At 41.9% G+C, this 17,663-nt stretch overlaps 1 protein-coding gene across 5 annotated transcripts in view; it reads right to left on the bottom strand.

Moving 5' to 3' along the window:
- Positions 1-6,537: 6,537 nt before the first annotated feature.
- fubp1 (far upstream element (FUSE) binding protein 1) overlaps positions 6,538-17,663 on the bottom strand; it is a 28,577-nt gene continuing 17,451 nt past the window's right edge. For 2 of the 5 annotated variants that reach the window (XM_029649233.2, XM_029649234.2), the window contains 4 exons: positions 17,242-17,367; positions 16,028-16,090; positions 12,572-12,738; positions 6,538-12,132 (listed from right to left, as the gene is read on the bottom strand). In XM_029649233.2, coding sequence (XP_029505093.1) covers positions 12,124-12,132; positions 12,572-12,738; positions 16,028-16,090; positions 17,242-17,367 — 365 coding nt within the window. In that variant the 3' untranslated portion in view covers positions 6,538-12,123. The other 3 variants (XM_065013824.1, XM_065013825.1, XM_029649231.2) reach the window with 2 other exon arrangements.

The following is a 17,663-nucleotide window of genomic DNA, read 5'->3' as shown; positions in this document are numbered from 1 at the left end:
AACTAGCAATATACTTAATAATGCTAACAACACTTGTTCCACCACTTTCTCCCTCACCTCAAACTTTCCAAAATGCCAGTTGTTTTTCGGTTACAGCTCATAAATTACGTCTCCGGTAGTCAGGCGTCTCACCTAACGTTACCTCAACCGTTACCGTTCAGGGGGAACGCGCTGCTGTAACTGACAAACTGCCTTTCCACTCTCCCGCTCTTTCCAGAGCGCGCGCTGATTCTGTAACTAACGCATTGGTTGTCGTCTCGTCTCTCTTCAGTCACGTGTTGCGTCCTGTTGTTATGGGAACGGTTGGCAGACCGCCAGTAGTGTTGTTGGGTCTGTAACCATGTTTACCAGTGATCGTCTCTTCCCGTTCAATTTTTTACAAAATCATCAACAAAAAGTCCAGTAAGGGATCCATGTAATTCCAGTTTATATTGTTTACGTTGTTTTGTTTGCCCAATGTGTGGTCTGTGTTGGGATATTGTCTGTAAAAGTGGATTCTTGTGATTGTATTTTCCTTCCGTTTTAGACCACATAGGCCTAATAAAACGATAACCTTGTGTAGTGGCTTTGCTGTCAAGCACCTAAAAAAAACTTAGGCCTTCAATAGTGCCTTTTGTAGAGAAATGCTATTTCTTATGCAGGTGACCAACCTATTGCTAATACATGGCTACAACTCACAGTAAAGCCTGTGGGGTCCCCTACAGGATAGCTCCCACATTACACACTTACTGCCAAACTAGCGCACACACATAATCTCCTCTCTAGCCGAACATTGTGTGCCCGAAGAGGATTCCACGATGACGGACAGACAACTGAGCCAATGGCGGAAGACTACAGACTACACCCAGCCTGAACCAATCCAAAGATCCGATCTTCTAGAATCAACCTACTTTCTGTGCCATATATTAGGGCTGTGCTGATTGTTAACGGCCTCTTTTCCTGCTGTTCTGTGCGAGCACTCTGAATAACGGAGACCACTTTGTCGTAATTACACTGTACTAGATATCTTCACTCTGAATAAACTGTCGCTTGTCATACAATTTACCACTTTGTCTGAATCGATCCTTGACCGGCTCACCCTTCTACATATCTAATTACTAACACTTCTTACATAGCATATAATCAAGGCCTTCTCTAGTGCCTTCCCATATAGCATATAATCAAGGTCTTCACTAGTGCAGTCTCATATATTCAAGGCCTTCTCTAGTGCCTTCCCATATAGCATATAATCAACGCCTTCACTAGTGCAGTCTCATATAATCAACGCCTTCACTAGTGCAGTCTCATATAGCATATAATCAACGCCTTCACTAGTGCAGTCTCATATATTCAAGGCCTTCACTAGTGCAGTCTGATATAGCATATAATCAAGGCCTTCACTAGTGCAGTCTGATATAGCATATAATCAAGGCCTTCACTAGTGCAGTCCCATATAGTATATAATCAAGGCCTTCACTAGTGCAGTCCCATATAGTATATAATCAAGGCCTTCACTAGTGCAGTCCCATATAGTATATAATCAAGGCCTTCACTAGTGCAGTCCCATATAGTATATAATCAAGGCCTTCACTAGTGCAGTCCCATATAGCATAAAATTAAGTGCCACTGGTTGGATTTACTGTACTTCAGAACTCATTCGCTCTCCCTCTAAAAGTTTCACAGACTTGAATTAAAACAAACATGTCCATCCCTCTGTCCCCAGGTGAGTCTGCTAGGCTAAATAACTCGAGCAACACATCAAACCTGTCACACTTGTCAACAATCAGCAGACCATTCCCTGAGGATGTCAATAACCAGATGGCTAAATACAATAGAGTGTAAAATGTTATAAAACAGTAGCCTTTTCTTTGCATGTTGATCTTCACATGTGTACTATGGTAACTTAAACATGCAGACTTAAAGCAAGACAACACAGAGGTTATGATTAAAAAGTTTCTAAAAATACGGTATTATGTCCAGGGTGAATGTTTTATTTATGTATATCAGACATCCCAGTAGGTTTGGCTGCCAAGGATGTTCTTGTCCCATCGCACTCTAGCAACTCCTGTGGCGGGCCGGGCGCAGTGCACACTGACACGGTAGCCAGGTGTACGGTGTTTCCTCTGACACATTGGTGCGGCTGGCGTCCGGGTTAAGGGGGCATTGTGTCAAGAAGCAGTGTGGCTTGGTTGGGTTAAGGAGGACGCACAGCTCTCGACGGTCACCTCTCCTGAGTCCGTACAGGAGTTGCAACGATGGGACAAAACTAACTACTAATTTGATATCACGAAAGTGGTGAGAAAAAGTGGTATTATTAATTTTTTTAAAGTATTTTTTAAAGTATTTATAAACCTTGAGACAATTGAGACATGGATTGTGTGTGCCATTCAGAAGATAAATTAACAAGACAAAAAGTTGTAAGGTGTCTTTGAACAGGGTATAGTAGTAGGTGCCAGACGCACCAGTTTGAGTATATCAAGAACTGCAACTCTGCTGGGTTTTCCCACACTCGAGCCAACTTAAGAACTGTGGGAAGCATTAAAGTCAACCTGGGCCAGCATTCCTGTTGAACGCTTTTGACAACTTGTAGAGTCCATACCCTGACGAATTGAGGTTGTTCTGAGGGCAAAAGGGGGTTCAACTCAATATTACGAAGGTATTCCTAATGGTTGATAAACTGTATATCAAAGACTGGATTGAAGAATGCTAATAGGCCCCAGGAAGAATAATGGGACACTTAATAAATAGACAAGTGAATGTCAGTAGTTGCATTTGTATCGGTTTGTAAGAATGAGTGGTTTCAAGACATGTAGGTAGACCTTCCAAACACAGAAAGGGTGTTCCACAATCTGTTTAACATTGGCTAAAAGTCAAACCTGGACAAGTCCAAAAATACAATGTTAAAGTCTTTGAGGAATGTTCCGTGGAGGGAAGGATCTCCTGCAGAGTACATAAACTTCAATTAATCTACTCAGTCTGCAACCCAGAGTTTGTAAGATTCTAGTTGAATGAAACAGACAAGAGTCCCAGTTTACAAAAATCTAAGCGTTTATTCACGAGAACATTCTCGTCCATTGTACCAAAACATCCATTTTATACTGGCTCCTTACCCACATAACTTCACGCAAACAGTAGGTGAGTTTTATCCTTCTCCATAGTTCTCACCACAGTGTATCACTACCCAGCCGACAGTTCCATTCCCTCGAGATTAGAGAAACCTTGAGAAGTACTCCCCCCGTCCTATCATGAGTTTCTCAGAGTTCTAGCCAGGTCGAGTCAAACACTGTTTAAATGTTCTCAGTATTTTCTTCGGCACACACATACAAGTTCAAATCTTAAACTACGCCTTGCTCATAGTGTTTTTCCACTATACAGATGCATTTTAATCTGCAACATGTTTCATAATTTTCTGCAAGCCTAACAGTTTCTCCCCTCCACGGGTGGAGACAGAATGTCCTGTAAGGAACACAGTAGTACAACTCGTCTGTCGATAGCACCTCATCATTTGTTTCCCACTTACGTACTAAAAAGGAACAAAAGGTCCTTGTTCTAATTCTGACTACAACTACACACAGATTATAGTTTTATGATTCTAATCAATTATGGTTTCAGAGTGGAATTATTTCATCATTAAACAAATTATTTTATCAAATGTCAAATTCAAATACTTTAAGCGAACCCTGTGGCTCAAGTAATGTTCTGTACCATTAAAGGACAAGGTCTTTTCAGTAAATTCAGGTTTTCAATCGTCTTTGTAGTAAGCAGGGGGACACACACACACACACTAGCGACTCAAATAGTTCGGATGTGAAAAAAATCTGACTTGTTGAGTGTGATAGAAAGCAATTTTCCCCAGTTGTGAGTTTATAATGGTACGATGGATAGAGGAAGCTACTTAAGGGTGGACGTGCATTAACGCGTCTAATACAAATGAGCAGAGCATTTCGTCAGGCAATGCTATCAGGACAAAATATTGGAAATTAACTACGGAGGTACTTCACTTTGGACGCGTTTCACCTTCCCAAATTCCATGAAGCTATTCTCGAAGCGGGTTGGTCTGCTCCAGCAACAGCACGCTTTTCTCCTGTCACCTAGGCAACCACCTGCTCCCATCGATGGCGTGCTGCTTCTGGCTTTCAACTTAATAAAATAAACACAGATGTTGATTTTGTCCACCCACACCAGACCCGATCAGGACACAGGTTGAAATAACAAAACTGAACTCTGAACCAACTATATAAACCATTTCCAGACAGGCCGAAAAGGGTTAAACTTTTATGGCAATTTAACGAGCTTGCTGTTGCTAGCTAATTTGTCCTGGGGTATAATCATTGGGTTGTTATTTGATGCACAAGGTCCTTAATCTGTGGAATAATTGTCAGAGTAAACAGAGTTAGTTTCTAGTAATCTCTACTCGTTCAGACTTCTTTGGAATTAATATGGCAACCAACTTCAAGGTGCATTAGCACCTCCAACTGAATTGTGGACCTCCGGTCATCTTTCAATCATCCACGTGGGTATATGCTCCTAACAACCAGAGGAGATGAGTGCTTTACACCACTATGCCCCTAACAACCAGAGGAGATGAGTGCTTTACACCACTATGCTCCTAACAACCAGGGGAGATGAGTGCTTTACACCACTATGCTCCTAACAACCAGAGGAGATGAGTGCTTTACACCACTATGCTCCTAACAACCAGAGGAGATGAGTGCTTTACACCACTATGCCCCTAACAACCAGAGGAGATGAGTGCTTTACACCACTATGCTCCTAACAACCAGAGGAGATGAGTGCTTTACACCACTATGCTCCTAACAACCAGAGGAGATGAGTGCTTTACACCACTATGCTCCTAACAACCAGAGGAGATGAGTGCTTTACACCACTATGCTCCTAACAACCAGAGGAGATGAGTGCTTTACACCACTATGCTCCTAACAACCAGAGATGAGATAGGAGCACAGTGGTGTAAAGTACTTAAGTAAAGATATCCCCAAAAACGACCTAACGTAGTAGGTTAAAGTATGTACTTTACTATTTATGATTTGGCCAACTGTTACTTCACTACATTCCTAAAGACAGTAACATACTTTTTACTCCCTAAATTTTCCCTGGCACCCAGAAGTAGTTGATACAGCTTCAATGCTTAGCAGGACAGGACAATGGTCCAATGCACACACTTATCAAGAGAACATCCCTACCGCCTCTGAACTGGCAGACTTAAACAAATTTTTAAATTATTGTCCGAGTGTGCCCTTGGCTATCCGTAAATAAAATAGTGTGGTCTGCTTTTCTTAATATAATATATTTGAAATGATTTACACCTACTTTCGATACTTAAGTATATTTAGAACCAAATACTTTTATAGACTTTCTCCAGTACTATTTTCCTGGGTGACTAACACATACAGGAGTCATTTTCTATTAAGGCATCTTTACTTGTTCTTAAGTATGACAATTGGGTACTTTTTCCACCACTGACCAAGCGTCACAAATAGATCCAAGTTCTATTTTAGAGGCTTGCTACGCAGACCCTCGTTGACACGCGCGAGCAGTGTTGGTGCAACGATTGAATAACGTGTACATTTATTTAGCAAAGAGAGCGGTGTGGTCAGCGTGTCAGGTCCAAATCGGTTACGATTCTATTTTTATTTATTTAACCAGGTAGGCCAGTTGAGAACAAGTTTTCATTTATAACTGCGACCTGGCCAAGATAAAGTAAAGCAATGCGACAAAAACATATTTACTCCAACGACCAAAAGGAAGAAAAAAAGCTACATTCAAATATTTTACTAAGTTACAGTTCAAAGTTAAGTCAATTTAAATACATTAATTTAGCCCTAATTTATGGATTACACATGACAGCGCCAGAGTGAAGCCATGGGTGGGGCCGGGAGGGCACAGGCCCACCCACTGGGAAGCCAATCAATATCCCCCCCACACACACACACAAAAAAGGCCTTCATTACAGAAATACTATTGAGCACCCCACCCACATTCTCTAAAATGACTTGAGAAGCCTTATGGTAGAGAAATTAACATTAAATTCTATGGCAACAGCTCCGGTGGACATTCCTTGCAGTCAGCATGGCAATTGCACGCTCCCTCAACTTGACACATCTGTGGCATCGTGTTGTCTGGCAAAAACGGCACATTTTAGAACACCCTTTTATTGTCCCCAGCACAAGGTGCAGCTGTGTAATGGTCATGCTGTTTAATCAGCTTCTTGATATGCCACACCTGTCAGGTGGCTGGATTATCTTGGCGAAGGAGAAATGCTCACTAAACGGGGATGTAAACTAATGTGTGCACAACATTTGAGAACAAACAGCTTCCTGTTCAGTGTGTTATTGTAAGTGAACCCCCCCCCCCCATGCGTGCAGCACCCAGGAAAGCAGGCACCATCCTGTACAGAGAGCTTCATGCAGCGTAAACAATTATTGTCAGTGGTAAAAAAATGAACACAGGTGTGTTCATTTGGGAATTGTTCCTAGACAAACCAGGAATATAAGTGTTTAGTAGCGGTAACTTCAAACAAGGAACAGACACGATGGCTAAATGTTACAACTTTATTACTGGACAGGGCAACAAATATGCAGAACAGTGATTTCATAAAGACAGGAAACAAAACCAAAAAAAGGTACATTTGATAATATTAAGGCATCACAAGAAACATGTTTCAATTGGTTTACCTCTAAGGCATGCTCCATATTTCTCCCTTCTGATTTAGTCTTCTAGACGACACCTAGCCCCCAAACTCCTTGAAACACTTTGCTCAGAGATGATAGAGCATCTAACACACAGATTACACTAATTTATGGCGAAAAAAAAACGTGAATCGCAAAATCACTAGCAGAGGTATGTGGGTTCTCATGAATGAAGTGAAAACTAGAATAGCCAACTACAATTTCCTGCCATAATGGTTGAAAAACACAAAAGCAGCAGTTCCTGGTTACATCTCATCTAACTCTCTCTAGCCGAGGTCTAAATTAACAGTGGTAGCACTGGTGCTCCTAACTTAATATGATCTAGGCACACCAGGATATTTTGTATTTTTTTGTTTGAGGAAGCATAATGGGCTTTAAATTCATTTAAGCTACTTTTGAAGCACATTGTTGAGCTCTAGAAACTAATATTAAACCCTGTAAGAAAGAAAATGTTGATTTTAAAACCTTCCATTGAAATTATATACTAGGTTTCGACATTGTGTCAAAGCACTACCTATTGAGATTATTTCAATTCTACACTGTCTCTTTAAGAGCATCAAGTTCGTGATGAGACATGCAAGTCACTCATTCATTCAATGATCTCCTGAAGAAGCTAACCCTTCCCTCTCCCTCTGTGCCCCCAGATGTTTGATATACTGGTAAAGTAACCAGGTTGTTAGCTAGCTAGGTTGAGGTAACATGACTAAACAAAAATACAAAATAAAAAATTTTTTAAAACGCCAGTGAGCAGCTTTGGAACGACCCACGACCTGGTTTATGAACAGGGCCTAAAAAAGTTATCCACCCAAAAAAAAAAAAATGTACACCTCTTATGTTTTTATTTTTTACTAGCCAATACATTTGCCATGACACCAAAATCTTTACCTCTTGTGTGGGATCTCCCCCCTTTTTATTTGATAAGGTTCACTCAATCACAAACATAAATAGGATATTCTAAGTCCACAGCGATGCTTACACTAGATCAGGAGCCCACTTAAGTAGTCTGGGGAAGAAAATATGTATAGTTTGCCTTAATAATTTAAAATTGCGCACCTGAAAAGGGTTTTGGCTGGCGGTGTCTACTGTACTGTATGCTATAGCAGAGTTCGCAAAACAGAAGACCCTGACATTATATAACGATGCCAGTTAGGCCTACGTTGCAGTTAACATTTAATGTGTAAAGTTATTGGGAAATTTAGAAATTACTATTTGGGCATCTACCTGGCTACACAAAGCAGCCGACAGCCATGCCGTTAGGTCGTCAGAAATTGGCAAGAAATAGAAATCACTGATGTAGGCTTTAGATGGTATGAATCTGAGCTTGCTTTCTCCAGGGCACTCTGAAACAACTGGCCAGTTTAGAGCTTCCGAGGGGCGCAGCGGCCTAAGGCACTGCATCTCGTCACTACAGACCCTGGTTCGTTTCCAGGCTGTACCACAACCTGCCGTGATTAATGCGGCGCCCTATGCGACTCCCATTGGGTTAGACCGTCATTGTAAATATATATATTTTTGTTCTTAATGAACTTACTTGCCTAGTTAAATAAAGAGGTCCATTTTTTTTTTTTTTTAATGACCAGTATTATCTGGGCGATTATTTACCTGGTCACTCACACTGGTGCACCCAAAATAAAACCCGTCAGGTCGCACAACAAAATATCTAGGAGCATTTGCAACCTAAAATGGGGGACACTTCAGAATCCTGATGACAAGCATTGGTGACTTCAACTATGCAACAAGGCCTAGTTATGACAGTGGCTACATCCCAAATGGAACCCCATGGCATTTCTAGTACACTACTTTAGACCAGAGCCTACAGGGCACTGTATGGAATAGGGTTCTATTTGGGACACAACCCAACGGGTGAGCAGGCAAAGGAAGGCATTCAATAGAATCATCATGAAAACATGTGGAGAAACACTAGACATCAGTTCAGTTAAGACAACTTGCAATAATTCTACGACAGGTTACCTTTTTCAATTTATATAACGAGGGGGAAACCTGGACTAAAAATACAGCCCTTAACTAGCAAACAGCATGGTAAACTTGAGCAAATCACACAATTCTGTATTTCATTGCTTTTGTTTACCTTATCTGGAGCTCGCTCTCGAATGGTCACCTACACCTTGATCATCAGCCTCAAAGGATGCCTCTCAGAGCAGTCTCCTTTACGGTAGGGACAAACTTACAGGTTCCTGTTCCTGAATCTAGAACCTACGCTGGCTTCCAACAGCATCTGAGTGAGAGGTGGAGGGAGGCAGGCAGCAGGGTTTTATGAGAACACCATTACAAGCGTCGTGGCAGCGGCAAGATAGAATGCATATTCAAGTTCACAGCTTTCAGTCAACACCAATGAGTCAGTTGAACAGCATTGAGAGCATCATATGCAGGTGTACTTTCATAAACGTTTGTAGACTTACTAATACGTACGCATATATATATATATGCACATAGGGCTTTATGACAGACCGAGTTGCCTGTTTGCAGTTTTATAGTAATGTTAAAGTACAGGGCTCGAGCTCTATGCATCAAAGATCACACTGCAGAGACTTACCAAGTTATGGGTTATAATATGCCTCATGATAGTTTATATCAATAACAAAATGACCTCAGAAAACGAGAACGTAAAACAGCATGTAGAGAGAGAGAGAGAGAGAGAGAACTTTTTTTTTGTTGCAAAATTGTACTACGATAAGTCAGGTGGGAAAAGCCATCAAACCACATTGCAATTGGCCTAAGAGGGAGAAAAAACGTTGCCGCTCCTTAACAAACCATACGACTCATGTTGAAACCATGCAAATCATTCATCACCATCAAATCACAGCACTATCATCAATATACTCTATGAACAAACAAAAAACAGCTGTTTGATATCACTACGAATCCTACCTGGACATGACTCATTAATATCAGGAGCACAGCTGGTGTTACTACACAGCACAGATAAGCAGAAATATAAAATCAGGCAAATTCAAGTGAGTATAAAACGGATCCCCATCTGGGTGTAAATATATATCCTGTATATGATAGGTCAGAACACAGCTGTTTTCCTTAGGGTCGCTTACCTGTGTGACCGCAGCAGAACCTAAGGGGATCGAGGTCTGGGATGACAGTGATACTGCAAAGATCACACATATGATATTTGCACCGTTTGCCACTCATTTCAGTTCAAAACAGCCTTATAGGTTGTGTTTCAGAACAGTACTCAAAAGCAATAGAATGGGAAACGTCCATGGAATAACTGTATCACTTAGAAATCAGAAGCACTTTTAGAACATTCTACTGAATGACAACCCAACATGCTGGAGACATCGATAAACAGCATAGAAACAACTTCAAAATGCTACTATGGGGGGGGGGGGAAAGCTAGAACATTTCAGACTGAATCACACCATTACTGCAGTGAACAAAATATGCATCTCTAATAGTAACTAAATTCTTGAGACTTATCAAATGGCATTTTCTTTTTCAAATATTGATGAAATAAATTCATAATTACATCTCTACTCTGGCTAGGCAATGGCACTTGGGAAAAAACGGATTGTTGTTATCTAAAAATGAAGCACGTTAACGATTCCTGACATTCTTAAATGAACCACTGCGCAAAAGCATTCTGCATCGCAAGGAAACAGAACCTTCAGTTCAGAGTTCCAACAGAACATTCCGACTGGTATTATGACAGGACACTTTCCTACCTAAAAAAAAACAGAGCCTAGATTGAACTACAATGCCATATTCAATGTAATCTATGTCCAAATGGTTAAACGGTTATAATTTCTAAATGACAATTCCAAGATACTGTACTTTATCATAACTTTTGATACTTACCCAGTATTTTTTTTTTTTTTTAAGGAAAAAAATAATATGCAATTTGACAGAAACAATAAGTTTTGTAATCATCAGTCAAAGAAATACATTGACAGCCAGAAAATAACTGGGTTTGTTATATATAGTCACAGTATTGTACTTACAGAGTAGGAGGTCAGAGGTCAACCCTGTTGGCTGATGGTACCGCTCAGACCAGCTCAGACCACCCCTCGGCCCTACAGACAACCTACGTTCCTTCCGTTGGGTAAACTAACAGAACAATGCATGGGCAGAGCAAAAATAAAAATACGACTTTTGCATGTCACGTTCTTTTATAGTATCAAAAGGCCAGGAAATGTATACATTTTAGGGAGGGGGGGGGGGTGAGAAACAAACGTTTGAATGCAATGCAATACAGCAGAACAGAACGTCAGTTTACCTGTCCTGGAAGAGACACAGGGAACAGCAAAAACATACCTATAATAAACTAAAGCAACATTTCGACAGTGAGTCACATTTTCTGAGGAACATTTCGGATTTAATTATTTTTCTCTCCATATATATATATATATATATATACACACACTTGCTTTGCTTACCGCTTGACTAAGCTTGGCTGTGAAGGAGGAAGTTACTCTTAATATGAAAACAATGCAGCACACTAACGTTACCTCAACAAAGTCTGTTTCAGGATGTCTCCAATGGCGACACCCTATTCCCTATATAGAGCACTACTTTTAAGGGAGCCTTGTGCACTAAACAGGAAATAGGGTACCATTTCACAGCCAGTCAACACAACAGACAAGATTCGATCAGTTGTTTGACAGAGATGCCAAAACAACCAAACACTTCGGGTAATGCATGAGTCCAGATGTATCATAACATTATGCCACTAATACTACATTATGGTATAAGAAACATCGGTCTAGACCTACAATACAGGCGGAGAGGTAGGGGAAAAACAAAGACGAATATAACCAAGAGTAAAGACAGGTAAATTATTCTATTCAATTAGTGGTCCTAAAACAGAACCTTGGGGAACACCGAAACTGGACCCCCCCCCCCCCCAGCCAAAAAGGCAGAGCAAAGGACACATCTAAAAACATTGTACTAAGGTACCAGGAGCTGTGTAGAGTTGGAGAGAAACTGAACATTGTAAAACAAAAACAAAAAAGTACACGATTTGAAGTCCATATTGTAATAGCTATTACCAACCCAACTTACCAACACAGGAGGTTTCACTTAGTTTTATTGCAAAACACAACAGGCATATTACTTAAAAACGGAGATGATTTTCCACGGTGAACTAGCTAAATAACAGGAGCTCTTGAACCACATAGCATGAAGATACATGGAGCTGGAATGAACATATAATTACCTCACTAAAAACCCAAAACCGTTCATTTTACAAGGAGGGGAAAAAAAAAAAGTAGAAAAAAACAAAAAAAGGATGAAGGGTTTTGTGTCTCCGGGTAGACTGCTGCCATCACATTCTTGTGAAACACTTGGAAAACAAAACCAACCAAAGGGGGAAATTAAGATCTTCAAGGCATCTGCACCATCCAACACATTTAACAAAGGGGTTTTTGTTTCCACAATGTCGCATTTACTTTATGTCCACTTCACATTACTGGCCCTGTGCAGAAGAAATACATAAAAACACAGACCATGTTAACAGCAGAACCCACGGACGCAGCGTCTTCATACATCATATTGACCCTGTTTTAAAATGTTTTGGGTTTTTTTTAAAAGAGAGGGAAGAGTAACTAGCTTTAGTTTCTTCTCGCGGGCCACACCGACTCCTCTGCTTCCCTCCCTAGAACACCTCGAGGAAGGAACGGGGTTAACGACAAAAAAACAGACGAGCTAGAGACAGGGGTTTATAAAAAAAAAAAAAAAAACAGCAAGGGAGTTGAAATGAGGGCTACAGTCACAGCGGCCATTTTTTTTTTTTTTTAAAGACAAGACAGACAATACAGGAAACAAAAAAAGATAGTGGAGAAGTCGAACAAGGGTGGTGCGAGGAGACAGCGGGAACCGGGGGTAGGACGGTACAAGTCTTACTGGGGATGTACCTGAGGTGCTTGCGGCTGGGCCCCCATGGCCTGTGGGCTGCCCTGTCCGTAGTAAGCAGCCTGCTGACGGTAGTACTCTGCCCAGGCAGCACTGTAGTCCGGCTGACCGGCTGGCTGACCGGCTGGCTGACCACCTGGCGCTGCTCCCGCCTGAGGGGCCGCTTGACCTGGGGGAGGGAGGGACACAGTTAGAAACATGGATGAGACCACATTGACTCAGACAAACAAGGCTTGGCATTGACGCCAGTCTGGTGAATAAACTTAAAATGTTGACACCCAACCAGACAAGCGGGAGGGGCAAAGATGAGTTGAGACACGAGGTGTGAACATTTAAACTATATTGTGATCGTTAAATTATAGAAAAAAATATATATATTTAATCGGGAGACCCTTTGGGCCGCAGAGATGTATTGCTGTTTTAAACACAATTTCCTAAAATTCTACACATTTTGTCACGCGGCTGAGAGAAGATGTACGTTTCAACGCTTATTTCCTTCAATTCTACACATTTTGTCACGCGGCTGAGAGAAGATGTACGTTTCAACGCTTATTTCCTTCAATTCTACACATTTTGTCACGCGGCTGAGAGAAGATGTACGTTTCAACGCTTATTTCCTTCAATTCTACACATTTTGTCACGCGGCTGAGAGAAGATGTACCTTTCAACGCTTATTTCCTAAAATTCTACACATTTTGTCACGCGGCTGAGAGAAGATGTACGTTTTAACGCTTATTTCCTAAAATTCTACACATTTTGTCACGCGGCTGAGAGAAGATGTACGTTTCAACGCTTATTTCCTAAAATTCTACACATTTTGTCATGGGGCTTTATACCCTGTTCTTATGCTATCTGAGTGACTAAACATGCTAACAAATATCAATGGGGCACCATGTCATGGCTGCAATTTTAGAATCTCCCTGACTAGTTTATATTTTGGTAATAGTTACTTCATCGGAGATATTATTCAAGTAAAAAATAAGTTCATAGTGAAAATGTTTTACCACCCCCCAAAACATAAAAATAAATGTAATCATCGTATTTGAGTGGTGGCCCACCACAGCTAAATTAATAGGGGAAACAGATGATGAAATGCAATGCTTTACAAGGAGGACTTCATCTCTAGAACCGGTACAGATGCAATGCTTACAAGGACTTCATCTCTAGAACCAGTACAGATGCAATGCTTACAAGGACTTCATCTCTAGAACCAGTACAGATGCAATGCTTACAAGGACTTCATCTCTAGAACCGGTACAGATGCAATGCTTACAAGGACTTCATCTCTAGAACCGGTACAGATGCAATGCTTACAAGGACTTCATCTCTAGAACCGGTACAGATGCAATGTTTACAAGGAGGACTAAGACCCCACGTTGAAAAACCATGACGGCCTGGGATGGAGAAAACGATTGCTCTGCATCTGTACAAAGCGCCAGATTCCCAACGCCATGTGTGGTGTTAACAGGTTGGATATCTATGACCACGCCGTCATACAGCGCTGCTAGCAGCCATCACGTTGATGAGAAGTGGGACACGAAGACACTTGTACTGACCACATGGAGTAGAGGCACACAGCAGAGAACCTAAAACAGTAGCCAGACACGAAGACACTTGTACTGACCACATGGACTAGAGGCACACAGCAGAGAACCTAAAACAGTAGCCAGACACGAAGACACTTGTACTGACCACATGGCCTAGAGGCACACAGCAGAGAACCTAAAACAGTAGCCAGACACGAAGACACTTGTACTGACCACATGGACTAGAGGCACACAGCAGAGAACCTAAAACAGTAGCCAGACACGAAGACACTTGTACTGACCACATGGAGTAGAGGCACACAGCAGAGAACCTAAAACAGTAGCCAGACACGAAGACACTTGTACTGACCACATGGCCTAGAGGCACACAGCAGAGAACCTAAAACAGTAGCCAGACACGAAGACACTTGTACTGACCACATGGAGTAGAGGCACACAGCAGAGAACCTAAAACAGTAGCCAGACACGAAGACACTTGTACTGACCACATGGCCTAGAGGCACACAGCAGAGAACCTAAAACAGTAGCCAGACACGAAGACACTTGTACTGACCACATGGCCTAGAGGCACACAGCAGAGAACCTAAAACAGTAGCCAGACACGAAGACACTTGTACTGACCACATGGAGTAGAGGCACACAGCAGAGAACCTAAAACAGTAGCCAGACACGAAGACACTTGTACTGACCACATGGAGTAGAGGCACACAGCAGAGAACCTAAAACAGTAGCCAGACACGAAGACACTTGTACTGACCACATGGCCTAGAGGCACACAGCAGAGAACCTAAAACAGTAGCCAGACACGAAGACACTTGTACTGACCACATGGCCTAGAGGCACACAGCAGAGAACCTAAAACAGTAGCCAGACACGAAGACACTTGTACTGACCACATGGACTAGAGGCACACAGCAGAGAACCTAAAACAGTAGCCAGACACGAAGACACTTGTACTGACCACATGGCCTAGAGGCACACAGCAGAGAACCTAAAACAGTAGCCAGACACGAAGACACTTGTACTGACCACATGGCCTAGAGGCACACAGCAGAGAACCTAAAACAGTAGCCAGACACGAAGACACTTGTACTGACCACATGGCCTAGAGGCACACAGCAGAGAACCTAAAACAGTAGCCAGACACGAAGACACTTGTACTGACCACATGGACTAGAGGCACACAGCAGAGAACCTAAAACAGTAGCCAGACACGAAGACACTTGTACTGACCACATGGCCTAGAGGCACACAGCAGAGAACCTAAAACAGTAGCCAGGAGTGCAGTAGATTGAACTACAGCGCCCCCTGGCTGTCATAAGAAGGACCATATCTGCATTGTGAATTCATTATAGGATTCCTTGATATTGTTTCAACAGCAAAAAAAATATTTTAAATGGCTGTTTAAACATTAAGAAAAATGTCGTCACATCCTTAGTTGAAAGACCGCGGGCCGTATGGGGCCGACCTGGCTCCTTCTGATATTTCTGAATGTTTCTACTACTACTACTACTACTACTGTGTTGGAGCTAGGAACAAGCCTTACAAGACACCTGCAAATCGGTGTACTACACAAATAAACAATTGATTTTTGAGTTGTGCCAGCAGCTACCAAACTGGACCAGGTCTACACGAGATCAGTCAAACGGTTGGGATACTAAAGGAAAGTTTTTTTTTTTTATAGAAACAACTACATTGATACGACTGTGAGAAGGGGAACGAACCCTCCACTGGTTCTCTGGGTGGCGGGACAGAAACCTTCTGCTTTGCTCTGGGGCAGCTGTGGCTACAGACACTCTACTAGAGAGAGAGCTGAGTAGAGACACAGATGCCCACATCATCTGTGCCTAACTAAACCCGCTACAAGGACCAGTTTAAACTTTTAACAGGTTTGAGTTGCAGTGGTCTCACCTTGTTTCTTATAGTATTCCTCCCAGGCCTTGGTGTAGTCCTGTGGTTGCTGACTTTGCTGCCCTGGAAATGATAAAACACTGCTTTAGTCACAACAGAAAAACCTTCCAACTCAAAGAGTCAACATAAATGCTATGTTCCTTCACGAGTCACAGCGGTAGTTGTAGCACAATGAGCAGGTAAGAGGTGGACAAGACAACAGTAAGGAGGTGCAGAGGAAATAAGCCAGCCTTTGTTAAAACAAAAGGGTATTGTCTATGGTCTGTCATGTGGCTGGATTAAAGAAGACCAATACAAAAACCAGTCTAAACAGCATGGGCTTGAAAACCAACCAACCGGTTAACAGCAAATGGTCACGGCAGCCAGTGAGCCTCAAGACATCGCAATCACAGCCACCTCCCCAACAAACAAAAAAAAACGTATTTGTATGTTTTATTTTATCGTCGTTGCCATTTCAGAGCCCCAATAGCTGTTTCCACTGATCCTCAGTTAGTTGGAAAAACAAAAAAAAGACTCAGAACTGAAGCTTGGCCAAACACATTTATGTTTATACCCATTTTCTTGTAATATTCCTCCCAGGCCTTGGAGTAATCGGCCTGCCCAGTATGCCCAGGTCCCTTGGGGTCACCTGTTAAAAACGGTACAATATAGTATTGAGAAGCATTCTGAGACTTGACCATAGTTAGTCCTCCACCCCGCTATGGACGCTCTGCTCTGACACCAGAGATGATTAACATTCAAGCTACGGTGTCCATTGAGGTTTAAAAAAAAAAGAAAAGAAGAAGCCATGTTTTTAAGCGTTTACTACACGACACAGGAAAGACTGTGAGGCCGGGATTCAAGCTGTAGTACATTGAGCGAACAAAGTGTAACTGACACTTATGCAGACATCTAAAAACCATTAACCGTAAATGCATTCTCTGCTAAAGTCTGGGAACAAAAAAAAGTGCCTTGTCTGTAGTTCAGTGCAGCAGCAGCATCAGAACGCACTTTGAATGAATCCCGGTCTTAGTCGAGGTGTCTACAGACCATGCAGAGGTTACCTGGGTTGTATTCATTAGTGCACACGGTTTGGCAACAGAAAATAATGTTTCTAGTGGACAAATTGAGGTATTTTCCTGCCTGTTTCATTCCAATTTGCTTCTGTTTGGTTCATAGTGAATACATCCCAGCAGAGACCCAGAGGCTGTGATGGGGGGGGGGGGGCAGGTTACCTTGCCCGTTGGCCTGTGTGGTGCCAGGGGCACCGCCGGTGGGCGTCATGGGGGCCTGGGGTTGCTGCTGGTACTGGGAGTAATACGCTGCCCAGGCCGCTGCATTGGCATCAGCTGCAGCTTTACCTACAACCCAAATCAAATCAAATTTATTTATATAGCCCTTCGTACATCAAATCAAATTTATTTATATAGCCCTTCGTACATCAAATCAAATTTATTTATATAGCCCTTCGTACATCAAATCAGCTGCAGTACATCAAATCAAATTTATTTATTACCTCAAATCAAATTTATTTATAAACAAATCAAATCAAATCAAATTTATTTATATAGCCCTTCGTACATCAAATCAAATTTATTTATATAGCCCTTCGTACATCAGCTGCAGCTTTACCTACAAACAAAATCAAATCAAATGT

Source organism: Oncorhynchus nerka, linkage group LG9b (assembly GCF_034236695.1).
Source record: "Oncorhynchus nerka isolate Pitt River linkage group LG9b, Oner_Uvic_2.0, whole genome shotgun sequence".
NCBI lineage: Eukaryota > Metazoa > Chordata > Actinopteri > Salmoniformes > Salmonidae > Oncorhynchus > Oncorhynchus nerka.
This window is presented reverse-complemented; position numbering and strand designations above follow the sequence as displayed.